The sequence below is a fragment of the Barbatula barbatula genome, assembly GCF_947034865.1.
Source record: "Barbatula barbatula genome assembly, chromosome: 13".
NCBI lineage: Eukaryota > Metazoa > Chordata > Actinopteri > Cypriniformes > Nemacheilidae > Barbatula > Barbatula barbatula.
In genome coordinates this window covers 19197817-19222501 of record NC_136776.1, presented here as the reverse complement: position 1 = coordinate 19222501, position 24685 = coordinate 19197817, and the positions used below count along the sequence as shown (strand labels likewise).

Genomic DNA, 24685 nt, shown 5'->3' with positions numbered 1-24685 from the left:
GATACCCCTCTGTTCCAAAAATCAACGGCGCCGGGCGTCTTGACCAATCACATACGCTCTTTATTTTACAACATATTTAATCAGCCAATTAGATTTCACAATACTACGCGTCCTCAGCACAAGTGTTGTTGACGTATCAGCGTTCGTAATCCCATCCACAACAAAGGTATGAATGAGGTTTTTTTCACATTATCGATGAGGTTTTAATTCCGTGTAAATCAGTTACAGCCGTACCTTTATTTAAACGCTCCTAGTGTGTTTTTGTTATGGATTAGTGGCTGTTCGCGTTTTAATAGCGCAGAAGACGTGAAATGCACGTTTGACAGGAGTCAGTCATGCGTGTTTTATTAACTTTACGTCTGTTATACGCATAGTGTGTGAATTATAATGCCTCAGACGAATAAAGCTAAAACAAGCAGTGAACCTGCCGGTGAACTGCCCAGTCCGAAGGACGGAGAACCCCCACCACCTCGAACCGACCCGCGGGTCCTCCTTTCACGAGCCGACGGATGCAAAGAAAGCGATCAAAGTGACCCGCAAATAATAACGTCACCAAGCGACCCGAAAAAATACAGGTAACTTTAGACATTCATTCATTCATTTTCTTCCGCTTATCCCGGGCGGGGTTGCGGGGGCAGCAGTCTAAGCAGAGATGCCCAGACATCCCTCCCCCAGACACTTCCTCCAGCTCTTCCGGGGGGACACCGAGGCGTTCCCAGGCCAGCCGGGAGACATAGTCCCACCAGCGTGTCCTAGGTCTTCCCCGGGGTCTCCTCCCGGTCGGACGGGCCCGGAACACCTTCCGAGGAAGGCCTCCAGTAGGCATCCGGAACAGATGCTCAAGCCACCTCAGCTGACCCCTCTCGATGTGGAGGAGCAGCGGCTCTACTCCGAGCTCCTCCCGGGTGGCCGAGCTTCTCACCCTATCTCTAAGGGATCGCCCAGCCACCCTGCGGAGGAAGCTCATTTCAGCCGCCTGTATCCGGGATCTTGTTCTTTCGGTCATGACCCAAAGCTCATGACCATAGGTGAGAGTAGGAACGTAGATTGACCGGTAAATCGAGAGCTTCGCCTTGCGGCTCAGCTCTTTCTTCACCACGACAGACCGGTACATCGACCGCATTACTGCAGAAGCTGCACCGATCCGTCTGTCAATCTCCCGTTCCATCCTTCCCTCACTCGTGAACAAGACCCCAAGATACTTAAACTCCTCCACTTGAGGCAGGAACTCTCCACCAACCTGAAGTGGGCAAGCCACCCTTTTCCCACTGAGGACCATGGCCTCGGATTCGGAGGTACTGATTTTCATTCCAGCCGCTTCGCACTCGGCTGTAAACCGTCCCAGTGCATGCTGAAGGTCCTGGTTTGAAGGGGACAACATCATCCGCAAAGAGCAGAGACGAGATCGTGTGGTCCCCAAACCTGACACCCTCCGGCCCCTGGCTGCGCCTAGAAATTCTGTCCATAAAAATTACAAACAGAACCGGTGACAAAGGGCAGCCCTGCCGGAGTCCGACATGCACTGGGAACAAGTCGGATTTACTGCCGGCAATGCGAACCAAGCTCCTGCTTCGGTCGTACAGGGACCTGACAGCCCTTAGCAAAGGACCCCGGACCCCATACTCCCGAAGCACCCTCCACAGGTTGCCACGAGGGACATAGTCGAATGCCTTCTCCAAAGTTATTTTAACGAAATAAGAAACTTTCCAAAGTAAAGAAACTTTAGACGTTTCCTACTTAATTACAAAAATGAATCAATGGTAATATAAAATAACAAAAGATCAACAACATTGTAATAATAATAATGATTATTTATTTTCAACTCAAAAGGTACATTGAGCTGAGCAATGGACTGAAAGCACTGCTCATATCAGACGTCACTCATTCAGATCAGATTGAAGAAGGAGAATATGATGATGATGATGGTGCTTCTGTGGAAAATGCTGGTAATTGTAATGATGATGATGAAGAAGGCAGAAAGACGATGAACAAAACCGACGAAGGTGACACGAAATGCTGCTCAGAGAAACAGGTAACATTACTGTTTTGTTATAGTTTTAACGTTATTTAATGTACAATAGTTGTCAACCTATATATTTGTCTTTGTATAACATCTGATTGTGTGATCTCAGTCTGCTGCTTCTCTCTGTATAAGTGTGGGAAGCTTCAGTGATCCTGAAGATCTGCCAGGTCTCGCTCACTTTCTCGAACACAGTAAGTTCCAGTCCCCGGCATACTTGATTTATCTGTGTTTTGCATTTTGTCATCTTTAGTTTTTTTTTATTCACATGCTTCTGTCGTTTTCCAGTGGTGTTTATGGGAAGCGAGAAATACCCGGATGAAAACAGCTTTGACACTTTCCTGAAAAGACACGGAGGAAGTGACAATGCGTCTACGGACTGTGAGCGGACGATGTTTCATTTTGCTGTTCAGAGGAAGTATTTCAAAGAGGCGCTGGATAGGTGAGACACTTTCTTTGGTTCTAGCACATCAGATTTTTCAAACATAAATCATACAAACTGTGTAGAGGTGTTATTTGTCCACAGATGGGCACAGTTTTTCATCTGCCCCCTGCTGATTCCAGATGCTGTTGACAGAGAGGTGGAGGCCGTGGACAGTGGTTTGTAAAAATATTTGATTCATGTAACCATGATGCTACTTCAGATAAAAAATAACACTGCATTCTATTTGCCTTATGAGCAGAGTACCAGCTGGCCCGACCATCAGACTCTCATCGTAAAGAGATGCTGTTTGGAAGTCTAGCAAAGGTCAATCATCCCATGAGCAAGTTCTTCTGGGGTCAGTCTACATTACACACGTATGTAATATTTTGAGGTACCGAACGAGAGAATGATTCTTACAATATTGATTGAACTTGAATCAGGGAGCGCTCAAACGCTGAAGCAGGAGCCCAAAGAAAAGAACATCAATACTTATGACCATCTGAGTGAGTTCTGGAAGAGATACTACTCCGCCCATTACATGACCCTCGCTGTGCAGTCCAAAGGTACTTTTCTACAGTTCTAATTTGAGAATATATGGTCTATGGAAACGTTTCTTATTTTGGTCATTCTTTTTTGTCATCCCGATAGAGACGCTGGACAACCTGGAAAAATGGGTGAGAGAGATCTTTATTAAAATTCCAAACAAGTAAGTAAACACATTTTCACACATCTCTCAATTGAACAATATGCAGTAATAGAAAGAAAAATCCCCTTGTGCTAAATATATGTTTCTGTACATTTATGCAGTGGTCAGCCACGGGCGGATTTCTCCCATCTTCAGGATCCATTTAATACACCAGCTTTCAATAAGCTTTACCGAGGTACAGCTCGATTTCACACAGTATAGATCACACCTGTTACCTTAGTGTAGTTACGACACATTAACCATTTCAACTTTTAATTCTATTTTTACTTATCTGTTGAAAATACAACGTACAAAAAAGACATATTCACATCCATGGTGTATAGCACATGTAGGGCTGTAGTAAGACAAATTAACCGTGGTAGTTGGGAATTGGGATATACATTATTTATATATAAATAATATTTATAGGATTATATTTGCGTGTAGCAACCACATGGAAAAGAAATACCTTAAATACTTTCAGAAATATGATATCTGAAATAAAAGAGTATGAAACATCCGACCATGTTTAATGGGCAAATCCATCAGTGAAACGGCACAATACAGCATATAAAACATTTAAACGAACATCAGTAAATAATTAAAACTTAAAAAGTGACATATTACATAAAAAAGCTCTTGCTGCAGTGCAGAACAACTCGAGCGGGTGAGTAAATGATGACAGAATTGTCGATTTTTGGGCGAACTGTAACTATAAAGGTTTAATAACAACACATTGCTTTTACAGTTGTGCCTGTGAAAAAGGTTCATGCACTGACCATCAGCTGGGCTCTTCCACCTCAAGGAAAACATTACAGGTCTGTATACCCACACCAACACTAAAACCAGCAATGGTTATGGTATGATGGTACAGCACTGTCTGTATTTGTTTATTTGTTGTAGAATAAAACCACTACATTACATTTCCTGGCTGATTGGTCATGAAGGAGCTGGAAGTATATTATCTTTGCTCAGAAAGAAGTGAGTTATGGATTTCCATTCTTGCTTACTACACATTCACTCGATCACTAAAATATTCATTTAAACTAAGAGAGATTGAAATAAAAATGCTGCTTTTTTAAAGAGAGATGCATTGAATAAATGAAAATTGTTTCATTAATTTACTTTTGTGTTGTTCCAAACCCAAATGGAGATGTTTGGTACAGTGTTAATGTCAGTCACCATTCACTTTCATTGCGTTTCTTTCCTACAATGAAAGTCAATGGTGACTGGAGGCTGAAAGTCAACACGCTGACAAACTACTTTTGTCTTCCAATCGGTTTAAATAAAGCCATACAGTTTGGAATGACATAAGGGTGAATTAATGACACGTTTACAAGTTGTCATTATTGGGTGCACTCTTCCTTTAATGTAGATGCTGGGCTTTGGCTTTGTTTGGAGGAAACAGTGAGACAGGCTTTGATCAGAACACCACCTACTCCATCTTCTGTGTTTCAATCGCACTCACTGATGAAGGATTCCAGAACGTCTTCCAGGTCTGGTGAAATTCAGTTTTTGGTCATATCAGTGTTCTCTGTTCATGTCATCCTATTATTGTAGTAGGACAGTTTTGCTCCTTATTAAATTACTTTACACTTGATATTGTGTGTGCAGATCATTCATATAGTCTTCCAGTATCTGAAGATGCTTCAATCTATTGGACCACAGCAAAGGTCTCATATCTCTTAAAGTATTTTGTTTTCTCAGTGTGTTGGTTTTTCAGTGTCCTGTTTCTGCTTTTTCAGGATTTATGGGGAAATCCAGAAGATCGAAGCCAATGAATTTTACTTTCAGGAACAGGTGAAAAACAGTTGTGACATTTTCCCCCTTCAGTTAAAATAATCTATTATATGTTAAATAGTATTTAGAGGCCTTTTCCTCATATATATGTATTTTGCTAACAGACGGACCCTATGGAGTTTGTGGAGAACATTTGTGAGAACATGCAACTCTACCCCAAAGAGGACTTCCTGTGTGGAGACCAGCTTATGTTTGAATACAACCAAGAGGTCCATCATTATCAAGTCTAAAACCTCAGGCTTTGAGAAAAAATCGAGACTTTATTCTGATGTTGAGGTTTAATCTGATTGGTTGAAGGTCATCTCAGCTGCTTTGACACTCTTAACCCCAGAGACGGCCAACCTGTTACTTCTGTCCCCCGAGCATGAGGGTCGCTGTCCGTTAAAGGAGAGATGGTTCGGAACCCTGTACAGTGCTGAAGGTAATGACTTGACTGGATATTGAGCATGTTTTTGTTGGTGTGGCAAAGGGAGTTGGATCTATTTATTTATGTACATTTGACATATTTTTACCGTGTTGAAGTGAAATAAATATAGAATTATATCTACTTTCACAGACATTCCACAAGAATGGTGTGATCTTTGGGCTGGAGATTTCCCGCTGAATCCGGACCTTCACCTTCCAGCAGAGAACAAGTTTATAGGTCGGTTTTTGTTCTTTCATAGAATTCATTTTAGTAAGACAAACGTTTAAATATTAAGGATCCCTATCACAGAAATTCAAATCTCTTCCGCTTGGATCCTCTCACAGCCACAGATTTTACTCTCAAATCATCAGACTGCCCGGACACGGACTTCCCCGTCAAAATAATGGACAGCTCGAGAGGCCGTCTGTGGTTCAGAAAGGACAACAAGTTCAAGATGCCCAAAGGTATGAAAAAGAAATAATAGACGACGATACGGTTCATGAAAGTAATATTCGTAATTTCCGTACATATTGAGTTTTTTTATATTTTCCGACAGCTTACGCACGCTTCCATCTGCTCACTCCAGTTATACAAGAGTCTCCAAAAAAGTACGCGTTTCAAATCTGCATTGTATCGTGGTACACCTAGCGTTGAAAGATCTACCACACTTTACATGCACCGCCTGTTTTCTCTTTTCTTCTCCATGACAGTCTGGTCTTGTTTGACCTCTTCGTGAATATTCTGGCTCATAATTTGGCAGAGCCGGCGTACGACGCAGAAATGGCACAGCTTGAGTATAAACTTTTACCTGGAGACCATGGCTTGTTCATCAGACTCAAAGGCTTCAATCACAAACTGCCTGTGAGTTTCACTTCATCCGAGTACAACACACAGATAGCTCATTTTTTGGGTTGCCTCTGCCAATAAGCAATTTTTTTCCGTTATTTAAAACCTTTAGTTGCTTTTGAAGCTGATTGTAGACCACCTGTCTGACTTCAGCGCCGCTCTAGATGTATTTAGCATGTTTACTGAACAGCTAAAGAAGACCTACTTCAACATCCTCATTAAACCAGAGCAACTTGGCAAGTAAGATACAGGTTTTAAACCACATTGTTACACACCATGTTTAATCCAAATCCTACAAGGCATATTCTCAAGAGTGACTTTGTGTTTCAGAGACGTCCGGCTGCAGATTTTGGAGCATCATCGCTTGTCGCTGATGCAGAAGTATCATGCCATCATGGCAGACCTCAGTGTTGGGGATCTCATGGACTTTGTGAATCGCTTTAAGGACGCTTTATACGTGGAGGGACTCATACAAGGGAACTTCACGAGTGCTGTGAGTCTCGTTGACAAATAATTTCCTTATAAATAAGCAATTCCAGTTGGAAAGTTAAGTGTTATCTGTATCTACACAGGAATCCAAGGAATTTCTCCAATATTTTATAGAGTAAGTTTGTTTTTATATTGGCTTAGTAAAAGCTGCATTATTCTGTTTACGATCAATATCTGCTCATCAAAAAAAGCAGTGTTATTAGAATTTCTTCTCGGTATGTTACAGAAAACTCCAGTATAAACCTCTGCCAGTTGAACCCCCCGTTCAGTTTCGAGTGGTTGAACTACCTCAGGCTCCTCACTTATGTAAAGTCCAGTCTCTCAATAAAGACGACGCTAACGCAGAGGTCATAGTATACTATCAGGTAATGCTCAATGGGAGGTATGTTAAAGTTTCAGGTTGGCATTCAGGAACAATAGGAAACAATTTACAAAAAACAGCATTCTGTGCCATATGATTGCTTTGTGTTACTTTGTGTAAGAAAGAGATCAAACATTAGATTGTTAGTCTTTCATTGAGTATTCCTTTTGTATTACAAATACACTTCACAATGCCATCAGAAGTGGCTTTAGTGTCTGGCATTTGGAGAAAGTGCAAAGTCATATGGTTTGGAACCATGTTTTCTCTGTAAGCATCCTAATAAATGTTAGTTTTATTTTTTGCATTTTATCTTTCAAAAGAACAGTATTTCTCTTGCTATCCATTTAACAATTTTGAATTTTATTTTTGTCTGCTGTTTAAAACTAACTGTATATTTTAATAAATTGAAATTGTCAGTGATATTTTGTTTTCATTTTTTACTTTAAACACAAACCTAAACAATTTGAATGTCCCTCTGTCTGGCATTCTGGAGTAAACACACTGTCAGATACAGTACATATATAATACCTATACAGTAAGTAATACAATGTGTATTTCCATTCCGGATTTGGTCTTAAATTTTATAAAAAGTGGTATTAAAAAGATCTTAAAAGGTCTTAAATTTAACTTTTATATATCTGTAGACACCCTGATGTAAATTGCTTTCTTTTTTTTAGACGGGCCTAAGAAACTTGCGAGAGCACACACTGATGGAGCTGCTTGTGGTAAGATTCACCTCACCAAACGGGGCACTCCATCTGAGTTTTCAGTTTAATGCAAAAAACACACTCTTCAACTTTAAACAGAAGCATCTGCATTTATTTTTCACACTTTTCAGATGCACATGGAAGAGCCTTGTTTTGATTTCCTGCGAACAAAGCAAACTCTGGGGTCAGTCGAAATTTCTTCAGTTTGATCGATTGTGATGCTATGAATATGTAGCATCCCTGTAGTTCAATTAGACTGAAACATCTGGAAAATTGCATAAATGTACGTATTTAAGATATATTTCTCACACTCCCTTCAGGTATCAGGTGTATGCGTGTTTCAGAAACACGTCTGGTATGCTTGGCTTCTCAGTTACTGTTGAGACTCAGGCAACAAAGTTCAGGTAAGTGTTTGTTTTATTTGTTTAGTTGTCCACTGTCACCCTGCTGTTTGACGATTTATTGAATAATCGTTTTTCTTAACTCATTTCTTAGCACTGACTTTGTGGAGACTAAAATCGAAGAGTTTTTGGTCAACTTTGGAGAGAAGTTGACCGGTCTGTCAGATGAGGGTTTTCAAACTCAAGCAACGGCCCTGATCAAACTAAAGGAATGCGAAGATACTCAACTGGGAGATGAAGTAGACAGGAACTGGTTTGAAGTGGTCACCCAGCAATACGTCTTTGAAAGACTCCATAAAGAAGTGAGAAACCAGTCCATATGGTCTCACTCTTAGTCTGACTTATTATTAACTCCTATTCTTTATCCTGCACTATTTTGAGATTTTGTTACTGAGCACCGTTTTCCTTTTCCTTGCAGATTGAGATTTTGAAAGATATCACCAAGGATAAATTGGTTTCTTTTTTTATGGACCACAGAGGCGCCAACAGTAGAAAACTAAGTATACATGTATGTTGTTATTAAAGTAATCTATAAAGTACATTAAATGTATCAGATAAAATTAAGCTGTTTCTTAAACAACTGATTCTTTGATTTTGGCAGGTGGTTGGATTCGGGGAGAAGGAAAAGCAAACTCATGAAAATGGCCCCATGCCGGCACTGGAGCCTCAGAATGAAGAAAACCAAAGTTCATCTTACGGGAATGTTTCAGAGTTGACTTTCCTCCCCGCCTCACCAGCGCTCGCCACAGCTACAATGATAACAGACATCCGGGCGTTCACTTCTTCCCTCAAACTGCACCCCTACCACAAAATACTGACCTGATACTGAATTCAGGTGAACCGGGACATTTTAGGTCCCAGTTTGCCTTTTGAGTAATTCATAACAAAGATCTGTCACCCAATTTTCCAATGTATTATTGTTAATAATTCATGCATTTCTTGGATAATCAGGGATCAACATTGAAAACGTATCGAATGAACTATTTTTGTTTTATGTGCATTTTGTTTTTGAATGGTACAATGCGTTTTTACTTTTAAATGGAAAACGTGGAGATGTGGATTCAAACTAACCTCAGGTTTTGCATCTAGTGAGTTTTTTAACTCTCTGATCATTAATAAAATGCATATAAAATTGCATCTATCTTTTTACTGACTACACTTAAGCAGGAATGGACATGTGCGCTTTAAAACACGTGTGCCATGACGTTCTAACCCGCTATATAATTAATAAGACTAGCCTACTTAAATCATTTAAAGAACTTAACAACATATGAATTACGTCAGCGACAGAACCAAAGCTATTATATCAGATAACGTTACTTTATTTTGAAATAGTATCGTGTTTGTATTTTGACGGTCTCGAGAGTTTAATACAGTTCCGTAACTCTGGAAATTTGATACACGGGCGCGCGACGCGTCCATAGCAACACACATGTATCATTGTACTAGACTGAGGAGCGTGGACAACGTTTTGGCTCTCGGTGGAAAAATAACCTCGGAAACGTCATGTTTTGCCTCACGTACGTCTTCCCCGGGGTTGTTCGTGTTTAAAACGTGCTCATAGAGTTGCAGAGATCAAGCAACATGAAGAGACGAACTAACTTCTGCCTCAATAAAGGTAAGTGTCTGTCTGTCTGTCTGTTCAGTCTAGTCTAGTCTAGTCTAGTCTAGTCTAGTCTAGTCTATCGTATCTATCTATCTATCTATCTATCTATCTATCTATCTATCTATCTATCTATCTATCTATCTATCTATCTATCTATCTATCTATCTATCTATCTATCTATCTATCTATCTATCTATCTATCTATCTATCTATCTATCTATCTATCTATCTATCTATCTATCTATCTATCTATCTATCTATCTATCTATCTATCATCTACTGTCTACTTTATCTATCTATCATCTACTGTATCTATCTACTGTATCTATCTATCATCTACTGTATCTATCTACTACTGTATCTATCTATTACTGTATCTATCTATTTATCTACTCTATCTATCTATCTATCTATCTATCTATCTATCTATCTATCTATCTATCTATCTATCTCTATCTCTATCTCTATCTCTATCTCTATCTCTATCTCTATCTCTATCTCTATCTCTATCTCTATCTCTATCTCTATCTCTATCTCTATCTCTATCTCTATCTCTCTATCTAATGTAATGTAATGTAATGTAATGTATCTGTTCAGTGAATGGAGAACTTTCTTTGAGAGACGACACATCCATGAAAGACAAAAGCAGCCTGCAAGAAGATGCGATTCATAATGATTTAATTCCCGATGAGCTCCTTGCCACCCTCACCTCCACCATATGTCCTCAAAACACGCTCGGACCCCTGAAATTAACCAAAACTCCCAAGGACTTCAAGGTATGGACACTTTGGTTGAGATTAAGTTCATGTAAAGGTATGGTAGAAGATATGAATAACACGTTTCTGGTTTCCTTCACCAGGATTGTTTGCAACACCGGCCTGATGCAATATGGCATCACCCCGCTGGCCGCAAGAAATACAAATACTTTCTCGACCAGCCAACATCTATAAGTGGAGCTGGAAGGTTTGTTTTATCATCACACAAGCATATGTTTTTTGGAATACCGTAAAACAGCCCTTAAAGTAATCTTGTGCTTGTTTGAATCTAAACAGAGATATATCCTTTCTGTGTGACGCCTTCGTATATCAGAAGGATCGATTGCATCTCCAGTCAATGGATGAACAAGGCTCTGTTTTGCTGCAAGGAGATCAAAAAGCAAGTATTTAGGATAACCGTCTCAGTTTGCTCCTATAATTTCTTTGTTTGAATTATTTTTGTAATGCTTTTGGTTGAAGGACATGAGTCCACTGGAAACATTAATCCCTGAAGAATATCACATCATTAAAAACAAAGGTTTTAGGGGATTGCAATGCTATGACGAGTAAGTAGTCCGGATTTGACCAATAAAAACACGTTCTTTACATTATTTCTTTCAATTTAAATGTTCATCATTTTAAGTTGTTCATCATTTTACAGCAAATTCACAGTTCTACTGGAAGACAATGAAAAGAAGCTGAGAGTCTTTCCATCAATGTGAGTGATTCTTTAGGAGACTATGTTTGAAATTAATAGAAATGTTTCTCTTACAGTGATAGTTCACCCAAATATTCTGTCATCACTCACCCTCATGTAATTCCAAACATGTGAGACTTTCTGTCTTCTCAGAAACACAAAACAACACTGGCAACCATAATTTACATGTTATGGACATAAAACCACTTGAGACATTTCTCAAAATATCTTAATTTGTGTTGTACAAATTAAATGTTCAGAATGTTTCATTTTCATGCTGCTATGTGCCTTAATCAATTCTTAATAATATAAACAAAATATAAAAATAAGGTCGATAAATTTGGACGTGCGTGTGTAACTTTTTCTTTATATGGTAAAAATACAAGTATATTAATATTATAATATTCCAGGAAGCCCAGCAGCCGGCTTGAGGTGATGCAGCTGATGAAAGTAATGGATGATATGCTGGAAAAAGCAGGTGTCAACCAAGACCTTCAAGAGCTATCTGAACTCTCTCAGGTGAGGTTTATTGTTACTAAGACAGGCATACAATATTATTTGATTATCTCTTGCTATTGTTCTTCGATCTCAGATGGAAAATTTACTGGAGCTGGTTAGAACGGAGCAGAACATTTACAACATTGTGTTTCACGAACTCATCCGCCAAGTCAGCGTTGAATGTGCCGAGAGGGGTCAGCTTCTTGCCAATCTAAGGTCTCATCACAGCTTTTCTGTCTTTTTATCCCGCATCCTTGAGATGGTGACATCACTTCCTACTGCTATTACTCCTCAGGCAGAGGTATGCGGCACTATTCGACCGTATCCCACGGCAGGTGAAAGGTCTACACTCGGAGACATTAGCGCAGAGGGCACTAGACCGACGACTCACGGAGGAGATCATGAGCTTTAGAAACTCTGTTGCAAAGCTTAATATGTAAACCTAATTCTTTATTATACGACTTACAAAGGTTTTGTGTGTTTGTATTGCAATTTTCTTTTAAAAGTTTTTTTTAGCAGTCCTTGCTTTTCAGATGTGTATTTTTTGGATCTTTAAAAGGGAACTGAGTATGATGAAGGAACATGATGAGTGTGTGTCCAAAGAGGCCGAGGAATCAAAGGAGGAACTCGCTAAAGCTCTGGAGGAATCACAACGCAATGCAGAGTGTGTGAATAAATATTTACGTCATTTATGCTTATATATGAATCTGTAAAATACAAATTCAAATTGATTTATTTTAACTTTATATCTACAAAAGGTTTACAAACGCGACTTTTCTGTAGCATTGTAGCAAAGTATCATGATCTTTACGAGCTGCAACGGAGAAGACTCGGGGGTCAGATGCTCCACCTGTCCGATGAGAGGGACCTTTGGAGAAAAGCAACGTACAGCCTTGCTATAAAGGTCACTTTTAACACCTTTCCAGTGTTATTATCTGTATCTAAAGATAATCAACTAAAACATACGTTTTTTTATCAAATAAACCACAGGCCTAAATATTATTTGATATAATAAATACAAATATTAGAAATTTTGTCTTAGTAATAAACAAAAATTACTTAGAGGTAATAAACGTAAAACGTATCTAAAACTGCAAATACTAAAAGTAAATCAAAGAATTAATTTAAAAAACAAAGAACGGATAAGAGCTCATAACAAAATGTATAAAAATAAACTAAATTAACATGAAAACTAAACATTTTAAATTTAAGCGAATTTAAGATTTTAATACAATTAACCTGAAAACTAAAAATATAAACTAAAAGTGAATTGAAAATATGAATAAAATTAACATTAATTTAGAATATTAATATAAATACAACACAAATAAAACCAATAAATAGAAGTCTTTCTTTTTTGTTTTGTTGTAGATGATGCTGATTTGTTACAATTCAATGTCAGTTAAAGGGATAATTCACCAAAAAGGTTTGGAATGACCCGAAGGTAAATAAATAATGAATGAAACTAACTGTCTTTCATATTTCCTTCAGATAATTAAGATAAATAAACTCCAGCTGGTCAAACGGCTTAATGTTAGCGAGCAAACCTGGGCCAAGACTGCTGAGCACTTCACTCTCATCCTCAAAACAAAGGTATAAACACAACTCTCTCATATCTAAACAGATCTGTCAGGACTTGACCGTGTATGCGATTAAACCCATAATCACTTCCTCACAGGATTCAGAGGATTTATCGCACATCATTGAGTTGACCGAACAATGGAAAGAGAACCTTACCACCCTCATGGAGAACCTCAGAAAGACTGAAAGCAGTCAACGTGAAACCATCCAATCTGTCCGAGCTCATGTTGTCAAGTGGCAGAAGTTCTGTGAAGACCAGATCAGGTCAGTGAAGGAGTTCCTCTTTTATTTCTATACATTCTTCACACTCTACTTTGTTTTATTCACTCTGTACTTTTATTATACAAAAGGAGCCCTGATATGAAAACCGATAGATCTTCAGAGGAGGAACTGTCTTATGACCTGAAACAATGGTCAACGGTTAGCAATGCTAATTGTCTTATTTTCTTGGTTTCTTTATAAAATTCTTTAAGTAAGTCAAAAAATTAAACCCTATCTCTGTTCAACCCTAGCTGTTAACACAACAATGTGAGCGTTACGGAGGGGAGGAGCTAGTGTCTGGTCAGGAAACACTTGAAATGCTAACAAACCTACAAGAGTCCTGGATTGAGGTTTGTCTTCGGCTCTTTAGGAGACACCCGGCTTCAGATGGAGGGCCACCTAAAGGTCAAGAGGCCATGGGTGAGCTGGCTAAAGCCATCACTGAGCTTCACAAGCAGCTGGGAATCCGCATCAATGGAGAAAGTGGTAATATACAGGACTTTCCACATATAGTAGTCATGTCTTGATTCTCAAATGAATGACTGTGTTTTGGTTCTTCATGCAGGGATCCATGCAACACTAATGTCACTTAGTGATAATATGGAGTTCTGGTCCAGAAGACTAAAATTCCAGAGTGGACCTGAACGGCATCCTTCAGGAGATTGGGTGAAGATGGAGGAAGCTCTTGGCAGCTTGATAACTATTTTTGAAGATGCTGTTTTGCTGGTGGACAGTACACAACTTGAACGGGACAGGGCCAAGAAAATACCCCATGCTAGGTAAGAGAGTTGTATGACTACGTTCATTTAAACCACAGCTCCATATTTTATCCAACCAGGGGTTGAAATAACCTAACGTTTTGTTTATTTTATGGTTTGTAGAGCTTGTATTTAAAATAGATGTTCCTCATTGAACTATTATGTTTATTTGGCCTTCTGGGTCTGTGAAAGGATTGAAATCGATGATGTCCTGAAGACATTAAAGGATTTCCTGTTCTCCCAAGAGAACTTCTTTGACTGTGAAAACATGAGGCTTTGCGAGGAGGTATGAAACAGGCCTTTGTATCTTCCCTGCATTACGTAATAAGCCATTCATTTCATTAGTTGATCTTGGGTTGCCAGGTCAATTCAATTCACTCTAAACTGATTCGCTGGATGGTGGACCTTCTGCTTTTAATGGTGCCGGTACATTCGGATGACCATGCTCTTCCATCGCCTGAACTGAACATCATAGTCGACGTGTCTGCTGAGAAGCTGGATAAAGATGCCAGCATCATCTCAGAGAAACTGGATAACCTTTCCAAATACATCACAAGGTAACATATTCAAACCCAACATCATCTGTGGATGATCTTTTAGGGATAGTTCACCCAAAAAGAAAACTTTCCCTTCATGTTGTTCAATACCTGTATCTGACTCTTTCTTTTGTGGAACACAAAAGAAGATATTTTGAGAAATGTCTCAGTGGTTTTGTGTTCATACAATGGAAGTCAACGAGGGCCCATTAAATTTGGTTACCATTTGGTTACCAACGTTCTTAAAAAGTTCTTCTTTGTAGCTCTTGTCAGGCCATCGTGGAAGAAGAAATCTTGAAGACCTCAACTCACCATGACACTGAGAATGAGCTGCACCAACTTGGCAAGCTTCAGGTCAAACCCGCCCCTCTCATCCCTCTCAACCAATCAAACGTTTCCTCCTTGTGTAGCAAACAGATTGACATCCTTTCTGAAATGTCACTGTGTTTTCTGCTTCGTGCGTGTACAGAAAGAATGCAGTGAGTGGGTGGAAAGCTGTGGGGTCCTGCTGTTGGATACGAAGGGAAGCCCTGTGGAGATGCAGCTGTCTGTGCCACAGTCTGTTAGCGAGAACGCATTAGAGGACGCCAGCATGGACTCTCTGGTAGAACTCAGTAGCTGTTATTACTGGTGACCTTTAACCAGACGTTTACAATGGGTTTCAATTTCATCAAACAGAGAAATAAATGGATGAATATTTTGAATGACTTGTCGTGAAAACTGTGTTCTCAGCTTGACCAAGAACTGGAGGTACCTACAGAGACCAAAAAAGACGACGAAGAACCTTTGGTCACCAAAGATATTAGCGGGCATCATCTTTCCCCAAGAGCTGATGAATATGTAAATAATTAAACATTTCTATACTGGATAAATGGCTAGCTTGACATTGACCATTTGACTGCATAGACCCTTTAAGATTCTATACTAAGCTTTGTTACCTAGATGTTCACATTTTTATATCACAGTCACTACAATTAGCACCAGATAATATTGGCTCTGGCAGTTAGTCTTGGCCTTATTAAATGTCACGCTATCACATCTGCAGGGGGAAGACCAGAGTTTAAAGGCTAAAGACGGACCAGTCATCAAGCTAATAGGTTATGATGGGAATATCACAGAACAGAGTTTGGGAGAGGACACCGTCCAGCTTACAGGGGTGAGTTTGTCCGTGTTTACATCATCAGGTTTACATCCATACAGTATAAAGTATCTCACCTCTAGAATTATTAATATAGCATGTACATATCTTCTCATCCAAAGAAATTAAAAATCTTTATTTACTCACTGTCATGCTGTTCAAACTCCAAATGTATTTATGTTAATTTATTATATATATATATATAACATTTATTACAAATCACTTTTTAATAGAATATTTTTATATTATTGTGTTTTATTTAGTTATATTTTAGTTCATATGCTGTCAGGACCCTTGAAATAAATGGCTTGAGTAACTTTTTTGTGAAGCTTTTGAACTTCTTTTAAGTTTAAGAAAGGCAAGATTTATGACCAGAAACAGATGCACTTTTGCCAACACTTTCCTTAAAAATCTAGCTTTGTTTTAGTTTTTTTGTGTCAGAATGCTGGTAGTTCAGTGCCGTCAAAGATCAAACCACAAGTCTGTTCTCAGGAAATAAGCTTACGATAATTTTTACAGACAGATGACGTTGTGGTGTCTCCTCACACTGAGAATGCCAAGGAAGCCTTCAGCGCTTTAGAAACATTGCGATCTCTTCAACAGGAACTTTTGTAAGTTCAGCACACGTGTTTGAACTGTGATGAGATCTCTAGATTTTCATAAGCTGTATTTTGTAGAGAGGTGGAAGCTCGTGCCATCACTGCAGAAGTACGGGCGCTAAAAGCCGAGGAAGACCTGCAGGCTGCTCTCGACAAGATCCAAGATCTGGAGAAACAATTACAGGCTCGGCTCAACATGGAGAACAAGTGTAAGTGTTAAACACTGACTAAAATAAATAACACATGGTAGTGTCATCCAGTATCTAATGTATGTTGGAAAGGTATTTAGTATTTTTCATGTTTTACGCTATTATTTCAAAATACTACATACTATGTTAAGATCTCACCATCAGCTGAATATAATTAACTTTGGTAACAAACTCTGTATACGGTCCAAGATCACCACAAGCTAGAAATAAACAAGATTTAGATTTGTGTATGTAGAAAAACATTGAACTACTCTATTTCTAAATCGAGTTTTTGTTGAACTTTTTACAGTGAACAAAAAAACTGGACCACTCAAGACCCCTAGCACCCCGGCTGTTTCATCTGAACCCAAAACACGTCAGAACGCTGAATCCAACCCCAAACCCACCAGCCCCAAACCCACCAAAGGCACTAAAAGACACTAAGGGTAAAACCAGACCTCACTGGGTGTAAAATAAAGTATTTGGCCTTTATATAAAATGTAGCGGACATTTTGTTATTTTGTTGCATTCTTACAAGAGGTGAGACCAAAACAGACATATTTTATGTTAGAAAAAGTGTTAGATTATTATCGATTATTGAAACTGTGTTGGATTATGCTGCATCAAAGAAAAGTGTGTATGTAGTAGTATAACATAAGAAAAGTGAACAACATTATTTTCAACTTTTAAAAAGAGGAGGAGTCCTTAATACTGTATGTCCCCCGCCTGTATGGAAATTACATTCCATTTTACCATTAAATAAACCCCCCCAAAACACACTGGTCTGACATATCTTGACATTCATGTTGTATCTAGATCAAGGGCAAGTATTTTGCGCTCTCTTCTGAGTCGTCCACTGGGGTCAGGCTTTGATCGGCCACTCTGGTTAAACTGGTGATGGTTGTAGCGCAGACTGTGAAGGAACTGCAGAACTCGAAGATGCATATCCAGCGGAGACCCGGATAGTGACTTAATGGAAGACTTCGGTGCCTCCCAAGCTGCCTTCTCTCCTTCTGCGGCAACAAAATGCGACATAGTGGTCAAAGAGCAGGGCTTTGAACTAATAGATTGCAGGTTCGGCCATTTTAACCTGTGCTGCACCAGCGGCCAATAATTTTGCATTAGTTCTTATAAAAATCAACATGTATTTTACTCACATCTCCGATCTTTCTAAAAAATTGGCAGTAATAGCAAATATTCTGTAATATTCCTTACACAAATATTATATACTTGTGGGAGGGAGGGAGAGAGGGAGGGAGGGAGGGAGGGAGGGAGGGAGGGAGGGAGAGGGAGAGAGAGGGAGAGAGAGGGAGAGGGAGGAAGGGAGAGAGAGAGAGAGAGAGAGAGAGAGAGAGAGAGAGAGAGAGAGAGAGAGAGAGCCTTTGGGACGCGTACTGGTTGCTTGGTTGCGTGACGCTTCGCTTTAACTTGAAGTACAACACATATAAAAGTTAAACTCGAATTCTATTAAAAGGGTCACCAGTCAATTTAACTTGTAATTAAATTCACAAATAAACGAACTCGCACAAATAAATCAATGATTATTTGTAATATGAATCACGAAGAGGATGGATTGCGATTGAACGAGGACTTTTACTTTGCTTGACGTCTGTCAGATGCCTGGAGTCGAAAATTTACGTCGCGTAATTTCAAGAATGCAAACGCACGCGGCCGATGAAACTCCCGTCGTCAAGGTAACCCCTGAAAGGTAAACATAAAACAGTCTTCCCTGTATCTTTCTTTACCGCACCTTGTCCATCTTTAAAGACAACAAGAGTCGTAAAAGGCACGAAAAGGCACCTGTAACGGAGCGAACAGCTGAAGTCTACACATGGCAATGTGGGGATTGGACAGTGTTTGTAAACGGAATGGATATGGGGCGCAGGAATGGCCAGACGGATCTAAATATGAAGGAGAATTTATAAATAACATGAAACATGGCACTGGTGTTTTCACATGGCCGAATGGAGAGGTATGGTTAAATGAAACTGAGACCAGTTGTGTCTAAGAGAAAGTTTTAGTGAAGTCATGGATAAACAAATTAAAATCTTAAAAATAGAAATGCAACTTTTATAATTATTATTTATTTGATCAAAACACACATTGGTCTTCTTTCCAGTGTGAACATCAGATGTTTGGTATTTTGACACTCATTTATTTTTTTTTAGCTCTATAAAGGTTCATTTTTTAGGGATTGTCGACATGGAAATGGCATGTACTCTTGGCCGGATGGGTCGAAATTCACTGGAAAGTTTTATTTGAACCATAAGGAGGGTCATGGAGTTCACGTTTTTCCAGACGGAGCGACCTTTCAGGTGAAATAATAATGACATATTTGTCTTGACTACACTATATTTCAGTATATTATTTAGTTTGAAAACGAACGCAGTTCCATCCATCTAAACAGGGTCTGTATCATGCCGATCAACGCTTCGGGCCCGGGGTCATGACGTACCCGGATGGGCGACAGGACGTGGGCCTTTGGCACAGAGAGAGGCTGCTGCGACTCTGTACTAGCCTGGAGGGCGGCTTTACCTTGAGAGACTTTCCAGAACACATGGCCAGACTACCCAAGAAACAACTTCCGGTGCCACCTCAACTTCTCACAATGGATGATGATACAAGTTCTGGTCTGGGTCACGCTCCATCAGAGGTTGAGGACCGTTTCGTTCGGCCTCCAGACATTGAGCGCTACACCACGGACTCAGACCACCTGCCCGTCCCCAGGCGTCTACGTCAGGATCTAGACTTGCACTTTTTTGGTAGGAGTGACATCAGCGCATGGCAAACCACAGATGATGTGCCTTTGCAGCAGCGCATGAACCGACACATTCTACTACACAGGTAGGTATCTATCTATCTATCTATCTATCTATCTATCTATCTATCTATCTATCTATCTATCTATCTATCTATCTATCTATCTATCTATCCATCTATCCATCTATCCATCTATCCATCTATCCATCTATCCATCTATCCATCTATCCATCTATCCATCCATCCATCCATCCATCCATCCATCCATCCATCCATCCATCCATCCATCCATCCATCCATCCCTCCATCCCTCCATCCCTCCCTCTCTCCCTCTCTCCCTCTCTCTCTCTATCTATCTATCTATCTATCTATCTATCTATCTATCTATCTATCTATCTATCTATCTATCTCTATCTATCTAATCTTTCATCTATTTCCCGAACAGATTTGAGACTGTGGGATTAGACTGGGATGTCGCTGCAGTCTTGAATATGAACAGGGATCAGTTTGGAGCCAAAGGCCCTCTTGAGCTGAACTCAGAGAGATTGATCAAGGAAGCTTCACTTGGTGACAAAAAGACTGTTTGTAAAATTCTCAGAAACAGACACATTCATCCTGACGTTAGTGATGCACAGGGACACACAGCACTCATCGCAGCCACGGTATGATTCACAATCTAACATAGAAAATTATCTTCAACTAATTTTGTTGTTGTGTCACAGTAAAGAAACCGTAAATCTAATAATTTACCATGTTAAATTTATTGTTATTACAATGTAATAATTATAGTGATAATAATACATTTGGATTTGGTGACAAACATGATTGGTTCTGCTTTTACTTAATTGTAAACAATGTTTACCAGCAGAGGGCAGCATTGCTATATAGTTCTAAAATTGATGATATACCCAATAACACTCAACCTGACGGGATAGTTCATCAATAAATGCTAATTTTGTCATCTTTTTTTTAATGAGGATGAATAATTGAGGATATTTTGAGAAATGTATAATTGAATTCAATGGTGGTCATTGTTGTTTGTTTACCAACATTCTTCTAAATATGTTCTGTAATAATAAAAAACATACAACATTTAAACTTGCATGTTTGCATAATTGATGATTAATATTCAATATGATTAATATATGTGGTTTGTGATATTTTGAACACACACATCAGGTTAATTGTCATGATGACATCATCCACTTGCTGTTGGACAACGGGGTAGATGTAGATAAGTTAAATGACGAAGGCATGTCTGCTCTGGCGGTCTGCAATGTCCTTTTCTACCCACACCAGTCTTTACATGAGACGCTTGCGGAAAAAACACCCCAGAACCTCAGCGCAGAATTACAGGTAAATACCACAGCAGAGGAAATGCTTGACTATACTGGTATTATTGGGGGTTGAGGTGCATTGTAACAAACACTTGTGTTTTCTCTGACCAACCAAAGACCCTCAAAATCTTGGAGGAACCCGAGGCGGTTCATCAACCTGAGCGTGAACAAGAGACACCAACATTAGAACCAAATGTTACCAAGTTCTCAGAGATAAATGAGACTAAACTCAAAGTCTTTGATGATAAGATTCCAGTGGGATCTGTGTCTTGGCTGGCGGGAAAGACAGATGATGAGGCTGAGGAAGACTGCGATAGAAGCATAAGATCAGCATTCGATTCTGCTCGGAACAGTGATTCTGCAGTGGGAACAGTGACACCTGCAGACAGTCAGGAGACAGAGTTAGTACACTCCTATCTGTCTGTCTGTGTATTTATCTATCTTAACTTTTGTTGTTTTATTATTATTATTTTCTGTTCTGATAGACACCGGAATCAATGGGTTACAATGAAGCTCCTTCTGGATAGAGGAGCGGACCCTAATGCCTCTAGCATCCCCATGCCTGTCATTTTCCTGGCTATCAAAGCTGCCCATGTCGAAGGGGTCCGTCATCTCGTGGAGTGTGGAGCCCGAACAGATATACCTTTACCTCCAGAGGTGAGGCTTGTCCTCTCATCTCAAAGTACTATTCAGGTTTTTAATCATTACTATTATTAATAACAACTTATTTTAACTGATTTCCTACATTAGTGAGGTATGGCAGAAGAAAAAAACATTGTGTCTTCAGAGGTGCACAAAGACCTTACATAATGAAGCGTTATGTTTTTATTACCTGAGAAAGAGCTATTTCTATCTACATACACCGCGGGTCCCTTTACATGGAATTCACCATATTGTTTCAACAGCAGCCCTAAAAGGACAAACTGCTCTACATATCGTGTTCTGTAAATACGTGATCTCCTTCGGCAAAGAAGGGAAAGTGTGACGACATCTTAGTCCTGTGTCAGCCACCGTACTTTTTCTTATAGGCTTATCATTGGTTATCTTCTGGTTATATTAAATGTTCTTTTCTCTCCATGTCAGCAAAAGGGTCTGTACCCCCTTCACATAGCAGCTGGTTTACCTGGAGCCGAGAGTCCACAGATCACAGAACTCCTTCTGCACGCCTTGGCGGACCCTGATGTCAAAGCTCAGGATGCTGATGAGGTCTATGAACTAGATGAGGTCAGTGGAAATATTGCTTAATCATATATATTTGCCTTTTTTGTACCTCTTATCGAACAAATATAAAGCCTCAGATCATGTCTGAGCCCCAGACTTTTGATTCTATGGATTTCCCGGCTTCTGGACCCCTGGCAAAGTGCAGCCGACCTCTCACTGAGCCTCCAGAAGAAGGAGGGAGGACACCACTGCATGTCGCCTGCCAAAGAGACGCAGATTATACTGTAAGTCCATTCAGAGCACTGTTATGATATAAAACCATAAACTCGGCTAGTCAGATTGTGGGCAGAACTTGATTTTATATCATTTTTTTATTTTAGTTAATGTACTATTTTATTTGATCAACTTTTATTTTTCAGATTGCTCGAGATGTCGTTGTCCTTCTCCTATCTCATAAAGCGGCCACCAATTATCTATGGAGTGGACATTCACCATTGTCCCTTGCCATTGCAAGTGGTAACAACCTCGTATGTGAAGATTTTTATGTATAATCAAAAATGATAAGTAGCGTATATTTATTTACAACAAAAATGCTGATAAGGGTGAGAGTCATTCTGCAATTGCTACGGGATGTTTTGAAACACGTTTTGGGATTTGAAACAAGACTGCATCAATGTGCTATGTTTATTACCCCGGTTTTCCCAGGCTGTGGTTGAATTGCTCGCTGCATTGGCTGATCCTAATCTCCCCCTTGCTCGTCGTGTGGGAAGCGCTCTCTGTACCCTTGCCAACATCAGCTACGACCGTGGGCCAGAACCTCGCAACCAAATCAACCTAGTAATCCTGTTTAGCTGATTATCACTTGGCTTTTGTTCAATTTTATACCAGTAAAATAACACTCTTTCCCCATTTTGCGTCATTAAGCTTGAGAAGCTGATCAAAGCCGGCGCTGACATCCTCATGCCCGTCGTGGTGGGCAAGGGACCCAGGTGTAGCGTGGGAACAGTGGTGGATTATGCTCACCACGAATTCAAGCAGGTGCACTTTTCATCGCCACTTCATCCCGTGTTCCAGATCGGCCCTAAATCTCATTTATTACCTCAAGTAATTATGATCCTCTCAACAGGACCAGCGCGTGGCCCAAACCCCTTACCATGCCCTCAACGAGCGTGAGAGGAAAGCTTATAATGCCCGATGCCAGTTGCTAAGCCTCATGGTAGATCTTCTGAGACAGGCGGCCATCACGATAGAGAGGCGCCGTGTGGAGGAGGAAGAGAGCCAGGGCATATTGAGTAAGACAGGAATGTGCAACTTTTATGAATTTTGTATTAATGGTTAATAATTTGTGTGTTTGTTATTTGAAGGTGTCAGTCCGACAGATAAGTTTGTGTACACCGGAGCAGGAGGTAGTCGAAGTCGGAGTCTGCTAAGCTCCCCTGAGAAAAATGTAAGGAGTGTCATTAAAGAGCAGAGTCAAAGAGCGTCGAGGTATGAACAACCTTTACCATTATAAAATGAGCTTTTAAAAGATAAATGCTTTTCTGTGAGGCTAAGAACTCTATTCCGTAGCCTACAATGCTTCATAGGTATGCTTCAATGCTTCACTACTTGAAATCCAACGAAGTTACGCTTCAATTTTGATGTTCTGGAGATACAGTGAGTGTAAAAGCTCTCCACGTTTGTGCTTTTACTTTCAGAAAACCTCTCTTCAAATATTGCTACCAGTGCGGCCGGTCCGTGGGGGTGGTCCTGTCGGCGTGTAGCCGATGCAAGGAGGTCTTTTACTGCAGCAATAGTTGCAAAATGAAGGCCTGGGACCAGATCCACAAAGACGAGTGTATCCGTGTACCAGGTCGGTAAAATAATGAATTTAACTAGAGTAACCAAATAAACTTTTACATTTAGTCATTTAGCTGACGCTTTTATCCAAAGCAGGAAGCAATAAGCAATATTTCATACAGGAGCAATAATACAATAGGTGCTAATACAAAGTTACTAGTTTCAACAAAAGCCCGACCAATAGCTGTTGAGAGAAAGAGTTAGTTTGTGTTTTTTTTTTCATTTGTCAAGTATTCACAGGAGAGATGGGTTTTAAGTAGTTTTTGAAGGTTGTAAGAGATGTGGTTGACCGGACTGAGTTACGAAGAATGTTCCACCAGGAAGGAGCTGTGAAGGAGAATTAGCAATATTTTGACGATTAGCAATATTTTTTTATATAACCATATCATTATTATGACATTTTTGTCAACGATTACTGTATAGCATGGTTAAAAAAGACATCAGCCAGATGAACCTTTATCGGTTATGGACCATTATTTTATTTATTTTAGGGCTGTCAAGCGATTAATCGCATCGAGAATAAAAGTTTGCGTTTACATTATATATGCCCGTGTACAAACTTTATTCCAGTTGCAATTAATCGCAATGAATCGTTTGACAGCCCTTATTTATTTGTTTTGCTGTTGTGTTGATGTGAAGCTTTAGAACAAACCAGACACAAATGTGTTTGTAAGCAGAGAATCGTGTTTTGAAACCAGAAGATCTTAGGGGGTTTCAGTACGAAATGAGAAATGACCCTCTCCTGCAAAGGTCCACTCTTATGAGAATACACTGAGCATAGATGCACGCTTTCATAACAACAATGTTATTAAGTCAGACATCTGTGGGAATA

General features: G+C 39.7%; 3 protein-coding genes across 5 annotated transcripts; all 3 read left to right on the top strand.

Moving 5' to 3' along the window:
• The first annotated feature begins 97 nt into the window (after positions 1–97).
• On the top strand, positions 98–9289 carry nrd1b (nardilysin b (N-arginine dibasic convertase)). 3 transcript variants are annotated; one of them, XM_079472070.1, is made up of 31 exons: positions 98–166; positions 375–575; positions 1831–2032; positions 2133–2214; positions 2309–2462; positions 2547–2620; positions 2704–2799; positions 2885–3007; positions 3093–3150; positions 3252–3325; positions 3878–3947; positions 4033–4110; positions 4505–4625; positions 4744–4802; positions 4875–4929; positions 5034–5138; positions 5227–5350; positions 5486–5572; positions 5680–5799; positions 5892–5943; positions 6046–6196; positions 6294–6421; positions 6512–6674; positions 6754–6785; positions 6897–7035; positions 7709–7756; positions 7870–7922; positions 8059–8142; positions 8234–8441; positions 8558–8647; positions 8741–9289. In XM_079472070.1, exons 2-31 carry the CDS (start codon positions 388–390, stop codon positions 8960–8962), a joined length of 3240 nt encoding a protein of 1079 aa, XP_079328196.1. In that variant the 5' UTR covers positions 98–166; positions 375–387; the 3' UTR covers positions 8963–9289. The 3 variants fall into 3 exon arrangements, with proteins under 3 accessions (XP_079328196.1, XP_079328198.1, XP_079328197.1); XM_079472072.1 differs by lacking the exon at positions 375–575 and having other exon boundaries at positions 106–166; positions 2156–2214; XM_079472071.1 differs by lacking the exon at positions 375–575 and having other exon boundaries at positions 106–166.
• Positions 9290–9723: 434 nt separating this feature from the next.
• On the top strand, positions 9724–17200 carry axdnd1 (axonemal dynein light chain domain containing 1; the record flags this gene model as incomplete). The annotated part of the gene is made up of 25 exons (XM_079471918.1): positions 9724–9757; positions 10343–10521; positions 10605–10708; positions 10798–10900; positions 10981–11066; positions 11162–11218; positions 11608–11716; positions 11790–11911; positions 11991–12131; positions 12255–12359; positions 12479–12599; positions 13187–13288; positions 13374–13540; positions 13627–13696; positions 13789–14023; positions 14103–14316; positions 14488–14581; positions 14659–14852; positions 15095–15185; positions 15301–15435; positions 15564–15671; positions 15877–15987; positions 16489–16580; positions 16647–16777; positions 17067–17200. The coding sequence occupies 25 exons, from the start codon at positions 9724–9726 to the stop codon at positions 17198–17200; spliced, it is 3039 nt and encodes a 1012-aa protein (XP_079328044.1).
• Positions 17201–18587: 1387 nt separating this feature from the next.
• On the top strand, positions 18588–23874 carry ankmy1 (ankyrin repeat and MYND domain containing 1; the record flags this gene model as incomplete). The annotated part of the gene is made up of 15 exons (XM_079471917.1): positions 18588–18728; positions 18925–19071; positions 19164–19600; positions 19962–20178; positions 20696–20872; positions 20971–21254; positions 21339–21510; positions 21937–22077; positions 22146–22298; positions 22434–22541; positions 22720–22851; positions 22939–23052; positions 23141–23306; positions 23379–23502; positions 23712–23874. The coding sequence occupies 15 exons, from the start codon at positions 18588–18590 to the stop codon at positions 23872–23874; spliced, it is 2676 nt and encodes an 891-aa protein (XP_079328043.1).
• Between the last annotated feature and the right edge of the window lie 811 nt (positions 23875–24685).

Excerpts from the sequence above, each read along its gene's own strand:
- nrd1b (XM_079472070.1), top strand. The coding sequence starts at position 388 with ATGCCTCAGACGAATAAAGCTAAAACAAGCAGTGAACCTGCCGGTGAA. Across the intron at positions 2,800-2,884 it reads CATGAGCAAGTTCTTCTGGG|GGAGCGCTCAAACGCTGAAG; the intron begins GTCAGTCTACAT and ends AACTTGAATCAG. Across the intron at positions 6,422-6,511 it reads AAACCAGAGCAACTTGGCAA|AGACGTCCGGCTGCAGATTT; the intron begins GTAAGATACAGG and ends TTTGTGTTTCAG.